Genomic DNA, 12,558 nt, shown 5'->3' with positions numbered 1-12,558 from the left:
TCTAACACACCTCTAACGGTCTGATTAAATGGGTGGCACCCTCCCCTTGAGGCCTCGCATTCTGTGATCCGTCTGTAAACTCCTTTTCAGTCCACCAAAATCTGTTTCTGAACAAATTTGAAGCAAGAAATTAGCAATCCAGTCGCTGAATCCTCACTCATATTACATCTACAAGGCGTAATTTAAAAGTTTGTTCCAACTTTGTGCGATCAGCAGTGGATCAACCTTACCAAAAATACACAATTATTTTTAAAATACTAACATTTTATATGAACATTATTTTACAAATATGTGTTATGCATCCTGATCCTGGGGGTTTGAAAGTAACTAACAATTTTGTACACTTTTGAGGTATTACTTGTGTAACTCTTACTAAACTTACCATTTTATTCCACAAAAATATGAGCTCATGTTAAATGAGTATTTTACCTTTGATGTTTGAATGCATTTAATGTCAAGTACTTTAATACTTTTGTTGAGTATAATGATAAATGGAGAACTTTTACGTTAACTGGAGTGCTTTTTGCACAGTATTTTTACTTAAGCTTTAGCTTACTTTAGGAAGTACAAAGAGTACATAAACAGTGAAAAACGACGAACACTAGCTCTACCAATGGCAGTTCTATAGATTCACTGGAGTGACTGGAGTGTTATGTTGACAATCCTCAAATAACCCACACACCTCCACCTCCAAAGATTGTCAGATTATTATCATGAACCGTTATAGCAAAGGGGGGGAGGCGTTATTATCTGTGTAAACCCATGTTGCTGTATTTTATTAACGCCTGAGTTTAAAGGCAGACTGTTCAGAAAATGCATATTAGTGCCCTCTCCTGGAAAATGATTTTAAATACTGGAGGTTGATTTTGAAGAGGTAAAATGCAATTTTCCCCACTTACAAAAGGCCAGTGTTTAAAATAATTTGTTTCAAACAGTGACTGACATGTTCTCCATCAATAACACCACATCACATTTAAAATTACATCATATATATTAAGCTGTTGTGACTATTATGCAAACATCTCCAGTATCACAAATATAATGTGGATTAGTATTTTTTAGTACTTAGATTTGATGGCGTTTTGAGGCATGGCCGTGTAGTGGGGCACACTAGACTGCTTCTGCTGCAGGGATGTTGGCTTTACGCAGGAAGTAATGTGGAGGGGGGGGGGACCCACCATGTACATATACAATGCTCTCTTCACAACGAACCAAATACACACCTTCAGTGTTAGCACGGGCGGGAAAGGAAAAGAAGGTGAACATGAACTGACTAGAGACAACAAAAACAGTAAGTTGACCTGAGATTTATTGATCAAGTTTCTCAGAGGGGGCTTACAACTTCAGCATTTGCTTAGTCAAAATTCAAGATTTGTATTCATGACATGCAGCCATACAAGTATACTGCGAGTGCTGTGCAAAACAAAGTATTGTGAAAAACAATTAAATTTAAAAATGATCTGAATCACAAAAAATGTATGTACTAGAAAAGCAAAATATATAGGCAAAAATACATAGGTAAAATATAAGCAAAAATATATACAATCAAAATATGTATGTACAGTATGCAAAAGAATATGCAGTTTTAAAGGATAATGTACAGTGAGCAGTGTATTGTGAGAAATAAGAAATCACATGGCAACAGGTAGTGTTATGGAGATGGAACATGGGGACATTTTTTATATTACTCTACTTTTCAATAAAAAAATATAAAATGACATGATACTAATTTAATGAGTATTTCAAGTTATATCAAACATACATATAACCTAAACAATTACATTTATTTTTTAATTGGAAAAATGTCATTTTGCTATGGAAGGAATTCTGTGTCACAATTCACATATATACATAAAACAAATACAGATGAAATTAATACTACAATCTACAAGTCTATTGTACATTTTTAAATGCAAAAAACTAAAGCGTGTTAGAGGAATTTAAGCAACACAAATAATACATCATGTAGTTATGGATGGAATGGGTTTTTTTCCATTTAAAAATCTTAGTACATTGGATTGGATTGTAGTATTTCAATAATCTTCTCCATTTGTATTTAATTATTATTTATGTATCGATAGAATTCCATGTTTTGCACGATTTGAAAACATGTCAATATAAAGGATCTCATTGCACGGGGCGAAATCCACGAGACGTTTACACCCGATCCGACTTAATAAAGCACTTTTCCAAACGCTTCGGAGCAGCGTCATATTTTGTGACTGCATTGCCTTATTTATAAAAAAAAAATAAAAAAAAATAATACAAAACGGGGCGATGTGCCTTTCTGGCCACGGGGGGCGCTGCTGAGCAGTCATTGGGTTCCAGTCCCGTTTCCCTCCATGGTTTCTCTCCTCGCCGGACTAACTTAGTCCCGTATTCTCCCTCCATTAGGGCATCTCTCTGCCTTTTGGACTGAAGAACAATCCCGCACGACCCCCGGGGAGAGGAAAAAGTTTAATTTTAAACATGGATATGAAGCGGAGGATCCACTTGGAGCTGAGGAACCGGACGCCGTCGGATGTAAGTCTCACCCCGAGCCGATCCTTTAGTTTTTCTCCGCTTTCCGAGTGACCTGTGTAGGCTAAACGTAATGGTGACCACATGGGCTGGAGGGCTGCGTTTCTCTTTTATTAACGGGGACGGAAAATACCGGGGGAACACGCTCGGCCGACCCGGGGCTCCGGTCTGGGATTTGGGTGTGAGGGGGGAAACAAGACGAGAAAGGCTCGTTATTCGATCGTTACTTTCCGAAGCAGATTCTTCGTTATCGCGGCGTTTTCGCCGCTTCGCAGCTTCCCCGTCGATGCCGCACAACACACGCGTTCACCCCGATCTTCTATTCCAGCCCCCGCGGCACGATTTAGAAACTAGTGTCCGCGTCGCCGTGTCGGGTAGTATGCGGGGCATTTCCCCGCTTTCCCACGGAGCGGCTTCGTTTTTACACAGCCCCCTTGTTGGAAGCCATGTTTGTGAATAGCACAACTGCCCGCACGAAACCCCGGTTCTAAACTCCCCCAAATGCCTTCCTCGTGTCTGGAATTAAAGCCGTGGAACAACATCGTCGTGCCGTCCCCAGACCCGGGCCGAGCGCTCTTCTAAATCCTCCAAGAGACATTCCTGAGAGCCAGACAAACAACAAGATAAGTCACTTGGGTCCAGGAATCAGCCCGATCCACCACCACCCACCCACCCCCAACCGCGAACCAGTAAATATCCACATCCATAACATGTCCGTGTCCATAGCGGCGCCGGACGCCGACACACACACACCTTCCACCCGCACTAACTTGTTCAGTCGGACCCGTTTCCCCCCGCCGACACGCAGCCTACACCCTTGCGAAGTAACCCCCCCCGCCCGCCAGCCCGCCCGCCTGCCCGCCACCACCACCACCACCACCACCACCATTGCTCGACCTAACGGATCGATACGAACGTTCTCCAACTTGTTTCCAGCCTTTTGTGTCCGTCGCGTCCTCGGTTCTGGTCCAGTGGATCCGTGCGGCGCCCGCGGTGCTGCCCGTTCGCTTCCCGCCAAATTAACCCCTTTACGGCACTAATAAAAACAACCGAACCCACTGCGTCGTGGACCCACTACGACAAACCGCCGCGCGCCCCGTCGCTGAAATATTACCATAAAAAAAATAACAATAATAAATCCGAAAATAATCATTAGCTTTGAGACAACTCGTTGTTGTTTTTTTAATCTGTTCGGTGTTTTGTTTTGTTTTTTGACCCGGTGGTTCCGGGAATCAGGCCCAGTTGGACCGGCGCAGCCGCGCACCTAGCCCGGGCTGCAAAAACACAAAACGCTCGGCGTTTTATATGGTTCCCATGCCGAAAGTAATACACATTATCATCGAAAAGCCCCGTCGAAATGGTGCATAAACGAGGCCGGGAAGCCGCGGCGCGTAGCCATTCCGCCCCTCGGAAGTGTTGAAGCTGCGTACTGTGTCTGTCGCCATGTTGTCGTTCTGTCTGGTCTGTGGAGAAAGCAACTCTCTCCATCTTTGTTTTTCACTAGCGCTCCGTTCTCAACGTCTCCTCCGCCGCTCGACCTCGACTCGACGGCACAAACTCGCCAAAATGCCCCCAATTCGTCCGTAGGGATTCCACTTCCCCCATTTAAGTCGTTTTCCCCGAGTTATTTTTGAAGGAGATTAAATTGAGAGAAAAAAAAAAAAAAAGGCACGACTACTGAGTCCTTTCCGCTGCCGTTGGGTGGCTAATGGCGGGCAGACTCCTCTGCTGCGGCTCCTCCGCGGCTCGGCAGCATTTAAAAGGACAATAGCTTAGCTTAGCTTACTTTAGCTTAGCTTACTTTAGCCTATCTTAGCTTAGCCTGTTTTAGCTGAGCCAACCAACACAAGTCAAGTGTGTTTATCATGAGCGGCTGCATCGTTAGCGGAGACTTTATTCGCCACCGGAGGGAAACTGCGCTGTTACAGCAGCGCCCATCGCAACAATAGGCAATAACAATGAAGTCATATAGAATGTAATAAATATAGTATGTCAATATACAGTAAACCTAAAAAAAATGCCCAAATAATTAAAAAAAAAATTAAAAAAAAGTTAATATTGAAAACCCTTTTTAATAAAAGCCCAAGGGAAGGTTCAGTGCATTCAAACAAAATAACCCCTCCTGTGTGGACAAATATAGTATTTATTTCAAAGAAAAAACAACAACTCCGTTTGTTGTGCACAGTGTATTGTTTAGAGCCTGTTAATTTGACTTCCTCCGAATGGTAATGTTTGGAGAAGCTTTAACGTAACCGCGCCTTCCCAAGTGTTAAAATGCATTTAGTGGTTTATATAGAGGGGACTTTGAGAAACCACCAGGACTACAAAGTAACTTCTACCCCATTTTGTGCTGTTCAACGTTTTACTTTTATTTATTAAAGCAATATTATCGCATCAAATTAAGCAAACTGAAAAAAAAGTGTGTGTGTGTGTGTGTATGAATTGCAGACTATTCCAACTAGTTTTGTTAGTTCATATTTTGATAAGCAAGTTAACCCTTCAGATGCTACAGCAAAATCAACGTTATCCTTTGCACGTGTGTTTCCCGTGCCCCAGGTACGAGAGCTCGTCCTCGACAACTGCCGATCCTCTGACGGGAAGATCGGCGGCCTCACAGCGGAGTTCGTCAACCTGGAGTTCCTCAGTTTAATAAACGTTGGTGTAATGTCAGTTTCCAACCTGCCCAAACTAGGAAAACTGAAAAAGGTGAGGTGACGCCGGACCTTCATAGCTCACGGCTGGCGTGGTTTGTGTTGCGAGGTGGCCGAGTTTGAGCGCTTCTCAATTTTCATTTGCCACTTTCCCTTCCTTCCAGCTGGAGTTGAGCGACAACAGAATCAGCGGCGGCCTCGACATTTTAGCAGAGAAACTCCCCAACCTCACACATCTAAACCTGAGCGGCAACAAACTGAAAGACATCAGCACGTTGGAGCCTCTGGTATGTTTCCACACCCCGCCCAAGAAGAGAGTTTAGAAGCAGCAATGACCAAATTTACCGGTACACCTTTTATGTTGCCGTATACTAAGTGAGACCTAATCAAATGTTATACAACATTTACTGAATCAGTTGTTTAACTGTTGAATTGTTATACACAATTCTTTAGTCTTTAGGTTTTCTGAGCTTTGGTGGTGCTTCACGGGGGGGAAAGTTTTATCCACAGCGTCTCAAAAAGACATTTATTTAATTTAACTAATAGTCATTTACTAAAAAATATTCAGGGTGCAACGCTTCACAAAACTCACGGCTGGGTTGGTATCACGGTTTTGAGTGACAGGGAGACATTTTGCAAGACTTGGTTTCCATTCATTGTGCTTAAAGCATGGGACTTTTGCCCAAGATCTTGAAATGAAAGCAACCCTCAAGATGTCCAAATTTTAACTCAATTCTTAAAATATTCACTACTCAGTTGTTTAATTAAAGTGCAATGTGAGGCGCGCATGAAACCTCCTTCCGCTTAAACATGGCAGCGAATGAAAAAATATGATTCAATCCGCCCCCGGCAACTGAATCCAACTGAATTCCGATAAGAAACCAGCATCACGTTCAGTGTCTCACGTTTATAACAAACTCGATTTCATGAAAATCGGATTCAGAATTAAGCAAAGTTACAGTCAATTTTGTAGAGAGGTCTGCATCTCTCAATACACATGGTATTTGTTTATTAGCGGCTTTTCACCTCTCCAATATGGCGGCCGTGCTGACGCATTGCGGTGAGAGACAGCAGCTCGGCCCAAGGTGTCATAAAGTAGCGGCGACCCGTAGGGATAAACTCTGTTCCGTTAGACCACTAAAATGTAAAGCCTTCTCCGGTTCTGTCTTTTAGTAGAAAGGTTCCATACACATGGTTACAATAAGTTTCCACAGCTACGCCGTACTTGTTATGCGTGCCAGTATTTTAGGCCGTTATGCCATAAAATACTAAGCATACACAGAGCAAGAGTAAAGCTGTTTGACGTTTTTGGCGTAAACTTCTACCAAATTAGCTGCATTGATTGCATTGTGACTGAGTTTAATATAGTTTGGTATTACATTTCCCTTAAAAAGACGACTGAGTGTCATTGCAACATTTCTGCTTTTCTCTCAAAAAGAGAGCGATACACATAATCTGATCTGAAAGGAAAGGTCTGCTGTTTTAAGAGAGTTATCGCTAGATCTCGGTATAAACTGTGTAACACCTACTGGTACCCTTCCTGGGGGCGGGGGACGCCGATGCAAATGCGGTTTCTCGGGCACGAAGAAATCAGCCCCTTTACAGTAAGTAAACCCCCCGAGGGCACGACGCAGCGGCAGATTCTCACCCTGCGTGTCCGCCCGTCACAGAAAAAGCTGGACAAACTGAAGAGTCTGGACCTCTTCAACTGCGAAGTGACAAACCTGAACGACTACAGAGAGAGCGTGTTCAAGCTGCTGCCCCAGCTCACCTACCTGGACGGCTACGACATGGAGGACAGGGAGGACGGCGTCGACGACGACGACGACGATGAAGGTGTGTGGCAGCAAGTGGGGGCTACATTGGATCAATGTACGGAGTCCATGTTGCTCTTGTGAAATGGAATACGATAGGGTGTTTCTGCTTTATACCAAATGTAACGAAAATAAATCGGAGTGAAAGTGCTCAATAGAGAAAAATAATGAATCAATATTATACATTGTTGGGTGGATACTGGGTCAACTTACCGCATATTGTTCATCAATGCTCAATGACATTATTTACATTTGGTCATTTAGCAGACGCTTTTGTTGAAAGCGACCCACGGCGTGGACACACGACACGGGTTTGAAACTCATCAGATCGCTGTACCCTTCACACTACACAACTTTCTGTCTTGCGATCGGGAATCTTGAAGTTGTTGTGGTTTCACACTACATGACCGATCAGTACAGGGGCTCATACGCGACAATGTCTTTCACCGGGAGGAATCCCCGATGAGTGCCGGGCCTCCAAACTATGTTTTGTAGAGGAAACGCACCTGAGAATTGACACCGGAAATGACGTGATACCACGCGCGGGCCAGGATTTTATATTTTATTAGATTCTTGATCACTGTAAAACGAATAAAAGCGGAATTGAAATGGGAAATACATTAAAAAACCCAGAGAAGAACAGTACAATAGATATGTTGCACTCCCCTCTTCCAGTCTCTCCTTCTCGACCCCCCCGGTCACCCCGTGTCTGCTTTATTGGCTGTAGCTCGTTGCGTTACTCCTGACTCCATCCCGACACGACCGGATATTAAACCTGCTTGATGTCTCTTTGGCGTCGGCGAGCGCTCGGATGGCGTTGTGAGCGGTCTCACACAACACGCTCGTTCCTCACTGGGGCTTCGCTCGCCGATCTCCAAAAACCTGTTGCGGGGTGGAAAACCAGCCAGAATCACGTAGTCTGAACTCGGCGTTAGAATAAGTAAATTTTTTCGGCAGTATCAAACCGCTGTCTATGTCTCAGCCAGCTAAACATCCCCTTGGAATAAGTATCTTTCGTTAGTTGGAGTAAGAGAATATATATTTGTTAAAATAGGAAAGTAGATTAAGAAAGTCAAGGGGAAAGATATCCTTGTGAGGTGGAATGAAATCATCATATAATGTCATAATACAAGAGTCTACAAACTACGCATGAAATGTTTTGCATGTGAAGGAAAATCAGATTCCAACAAAAAAATAGGTAAAAATGATTGAATTTGCAATCAAATAAGAAAGAAAAAGAAATTCAGTTGTGTTTACCGTGGCTCTCTGCTGCTGCTGCTGCTGCTGTTTCCCCGTGACTAGCAAGCTGCGTTCCACTTGGCTTTACAGAGGGAGAGGAGGAGGAGGAAGAGGACGGGGAGGAGGAGGACTTTGACGAGGAAGAGGATGACGAGGAGGAGGAGGAAGAGGAGGTAGAAGGAGAGGAGGATGACGAGGAGGGCAGCGGAGAGGAGGAAGTAAAGGGCCTTTTCCTTGTTTTTGCTTGTTTTATCAATGGTATTAACCAGGTTCAGACTGAGGAACCAGCTGCTCTGTTGGTGCGTGGTGTATCATTTTATCCATTCTTTCATTAAGGAGGAAGACTTTGGACAGGAAGGGGAAGTGGATAATGATGATGATGATGACGATGACGACGAGGATGAAGATGGTCAGTGTTAACTGTTTGGCTTTATTTGTCTTTTTAGATAAAAATGTGTTTTCTGAAGCCGGAAAGAACCGATGTTAAAACTCATAGAAATGCATTGATTAATCCCATCAACACCCTTGTGAGGCCTTCACTTAATATTTATCTTTCTTATCAGAAATGTCATAAAATGAAATGTCTTTTTTGGGTCATACGAAATGACACAATAAAGACACTAAATTTGGACTAAGCTAAAATATTCAGAATAATGTATAATTTAAATATGCTGATACTCATACATACATCTGTTAGCATGGTGAAAAAACATGGACTGAGGGAGCGGATTGTATGGCACACCAGATACTTAAAAAAATAATTTGCCAAATGTGTGTTTAATAAGTCCAAACCCATAGTATGCATCAAATAGTAGGAGAAATGCACCGGGATGACATCCTACATCCCCCCAAATATCATAGTATACAGACACTGCCCGCTTAGCCGGCGAGCGCATCCCACAATGCATTATGGGAGCATTGATCATCTACATTTCGCCGGAAAGAAGCAGAAATAATCCTGAAGATGTCATACGTCCCAAAAAGCTGCGGCTCTTCGAGTCGCGTACGCCAGGCGGTGGTAACACGTCGCGTGCTACAGTAGGGGCAGCTTTATGGTCGTGCATGAAAACACGCCTGGAGCGATGCCCCAGGTACGTCCGGTCCCTGTGCGGGACGTAGAGGTCGCCGCTGTGGCCGACGTGCGGCCTCTCCTAAAAATCTTAACTGCATGTAGGGTGACGCTTTGGGCCCCGTAGGAATTTTCCGCATTTGACTTGACAGCTCGATATGCAAACTTAAAAATGACAATCTATCGATATTGTCATTTACTGCTTGTCAGCAATACCATGTCTTGATGGTATTCAGGCTGCCCGTGTGTCAAGATGAACACTTGTCCATCCTGTTTGACCTGAAATCTTGTCGTCCTGCAGAAGCGGAGGCCGGAGGGGGCGAGAAGCGGAAGCGGGACCCAGAGGACGAGGATGACGATGACGAAGACGACGACTAATGAGCAAGACTTAAGAACAAAAAAAAAAAACGAGAGCCTACCGAGTTACCAACCCCACCCCTCCCCTCCCCACCCACTCCCACCGAACACCCGCCCTCCTTAAATCCTTGTCATCCTTTCTACGCCGCCCCGCCCAAACCGCCGACCTTTCGCTCCGAGCTCCTTCTGTGAGGCAAGACTGTAGGATGGGTGGGTGGGCTGAGTGGACCTGCCACCCTCCCCCCTCACCCCCACACCCTCTCCCGTGGAACCGAGAGCTCCACCCCCCACACACACACACCACGAATTCCCCCCCCCCCCCCCTTCCCAAGGTTCTCAGGCAGCCCCCCACTCAGCATTCCACACTTTCACTGTCGACCCCTCTATATGTATTCCTGCGTGAGGACTTTGGGACTGGTATCTAGTTTTGGGTCTGTGCTTTTAATAACTTGTTGGATGAATTTTTTTTTTTTTTTTTTTTGGTTATTTCAAATTTTTTTTGTCCTTTTTGTTTCTTTTTCTTTTTTTTTCCTCCTCCGTTCCTTATTTTTTCCCAATAAAATTATTGCTATAGCAACTGTGCAACAAGCGAGCCATGTTTTTTTGTGTGTGTGGCCGGTTGTTGCATAAATCAAGGTTGTAGCTACATTTTTACTTTCTGTATGACAAGAAAACAACTTTGTAAATAAAATGTTAACATTTGATGCTTTTTTTTCCCCCTCCCTTCTTGATGTGCCTTTCTGGTGTCCTGGTGTCTAGAGGAAGAACCGATGTATGGATTTCCTGTTTAGAAACAGTGACCGGAGGAAAGGCTTTCAATTTTGCTCTTGATCACACACGGATTTAAGGAAGAGTGACTATATGTACAATAGTAAAACCAATGAAATAACTTGTTTCGGTAATGGTCAACATGACATGGGTGTTCTTAAAATGTCCTTAACTTCTATTTTACAAACATTAGGCCTTGAAAGTCTTGTGCGAGGTCTTAATTTTCAAGACAAAACATTTGATCTCATTTGAATCAATTTATTTTGTCAAAATGTCAGCCTCGAGTCCAAACCTGAAGTTCATAAACGTATTTTTCGTCTGTACATTAGTCTTACGGTTGTCTTAAAAGGTATTCATTTAAACTCTTGATTCCTGCAGCCACCCGGAGGCTCCTGTGACAAGCTTTTCGATGTCCGGTCTGCACAAGAAGTGTACAGCGACTCAGCTGCTGAGTCGAGTCACAGTGGGTGGAAGAAATTTTCGAGAACAAAATTTGTATCAAAATTCAACATATAAGTCATTAACACTCCTTTGGCCCCGATACAAGAAAAAAAAAAAGTGGAAAATTTGCTGTATATATATTTTATTTCATACGATTAATTTATCTTAACATTTTTTTAGAAACATGAAAAGGAACAGGAGGATATGTTTTACACGGATATACTTCGAAGACAACAAATCTGTTTCCCTACATTTGCAGCTAAGTTAGGCACAGTGAGGCTCGCAGTGCGGCCGGCAGCAACCCTGAAATGAACGCCTTCTCCGAACAGGTGCGTCTGCCGCTGCCAAAGCTTTTAAATCCTTTTTGAAGCGACATTATTGCTCGGGACCGTCTCCACATCAGAGACTGTTCTTTAGATGTAGGATTCCACCAGAGAAAAAGCCTCCGAAACGGACCCCTCCGCTATAGACCTGTTCTCCCAAAGGTCGATTTGGGAATAAGAAATAGACAGATCGTACTGGACACACAAGCAATACCACACTGTAGAAATTGTCTTATTTCTAATGCAATAATCAGTTTATATTTTATTTTATTTTTAGGAAAAAGGGCTGTAATAATTCTTGAAAGCACCACGTGAACATCTAATGACTAGGGTGGGGTGGTCATTTGTTGCTGGCAGTGATATAGTATTTATCGTGTCCATGTCACAGCAAGACAATGTTCTGCTCTACGCTAAATTCAAAAGGGCGAATGAACTGTAACATAAAAAACAGCAGTTCTAAACAGCTCGAGTTCGCTGTGGTAAAAATCCCCAGCTCTATTAGGAAGAGCGACAGTGAAGCGGACAATAAATCAGCAGCAAAACGGCAAAATAAAGAAAAGGGGAAAAAAAACTTCTCATCGACGGGGGTTCAAATGGCTTGATATCAGAATGCACTGGCCTTTTAAGTCAACTGCTGCGTGTAGCAGCAGCGATGCATGCTGGGAAAGTGTTGAAACAGGTCAAATCAATGAGTCAATCCAGAGGAGAGGACACTGCTGTACTAGAACTGTCCTGGCAGAGGTCACGGGGGTCGCAGACAATACTTCCGCAGTCACGTGTGTGTGTGTGTGTGTGAGCGAGAGAGAGAGGCAGACTTGTAGACAGAGAGAGAGAGAGAGAGAGAGAGAGAGAGAGAGAGGTAAAAGGCTGTTGGACACCTTAAAATAAAGTAATGTGTTGTGCAATGACACATGTACCTAATTATCATGTATGTGGCTGTCGTGCATTATAACGTATGGAACTTTGGTCAAGGCTGCAAAAGCATGGATTATATTCAATGGAATGTTCAAAAGCGCAAATGTAAGAAGATTGGTCCAAATCTCACTACAGTAATATGTTTAAAGAGCATTCAGGAAATCCCTGAGGTCAAATATGATTATTACTATATATTCTATCAGGATGCTCTTTAAATGACAAGGGTCAGTGTCAAAAAAAGATGGAATCTAGCTTTTTATATCAAACAATAAATACAAAAATAAAAGACAATTAAAAACCGATCACACCTACATGGCGTTGGGCTTTCCGGATGACTGCCAGAAAAAAAAAAACAAGCGTCTCGAAAAATTTCGATTTGACGTGTTCCAGTAAGTTCTCCAAATCATTAAAATGCGTACAAATGGTCTGAGAACGTTTTTTGAAACGAGATACAAACCGTA

The 12,558-nt window shown here is 43.2% G+C and overlaps 1 protein-coding gene across 2 annotated transcripts; it reads left to right on the top strand.

Moving 5' to 3' along the window:
* Positions 1–1,322: 1,322 nt before the first annotated feature.
* Positions 1,323–10,183, top strand: anp32b (acidic (leucine-rich) nuclear phosphoprotein 32 family, member B). 2 transcript variants are annotated; one of them, XM_079998823.1, is made up of 7 exons: positions 1,323–2,523; positions 5,077–5,226; positions 5,336–5,458; positions 6,842–7,007; positions 8,315–8,397; positions 8,561–8,633; positions 9,595–10,183. In XM_079998823.1, the coding sequence occupies exons 1-7, from the start codon at positions 2,470–2,472 to the stop codon at positions 9,669–9,671; spliced, it is 726 nt and encodes a 241-aa protein (XP_079854949.1). In that variant the 5' UTR covers positions 1,323–2,469; the 3' UTR covers positions 9,672–10,183. The 2 variants fall into 2 exon arrangements, with proteins under 2 accessions (XP_079854949.1, XP_079854948.1); XM_079998822.1 differs by having other exon boundaries at positions 8,315–8,442.
* The last annotated feature ends 2,375 nt before the right edge of the window (positions 10,184–12,558 follow it).

Source organism: Zeus faber (genome assembly GCF_960531495.2).
Source record: "Zeus faber genome assembly, chromosome: 4".
NCBI lineage: Eukaryota > Metazoa > Chordata > Actinopteri > Zeiformes > Zeidae > Zeus > Zeus faber.
The sequence above is the reverse complement of the archived record's forward strand: the minus strand, read 5'-3'. Positions and strand labels throughout refer to the sequence as shown.

Coding starts and splice junctions, on each gene's coding strand:
- anp32b (XM_079998822.1), top strand. CDS start 2,470: ATGGATATGAAGCGGAGGATCCACTTGGAGCTGAGGAACCGGACGCCG. Junction 5,459..6,841: donor TCAGCACGTTGGAGCCTCTG/GTATGTTTCCAC, acceptor CGCCCGTCACAG/AAAAAGCTGGACAAACTGAA. Junction 7,008..8,314: donor CGACGACGACGACGATGAAG/GTGTGTGGCAGC, acceptor TTGGCTTTACAG/AGGGAGAGGAGGAGGAGGAA.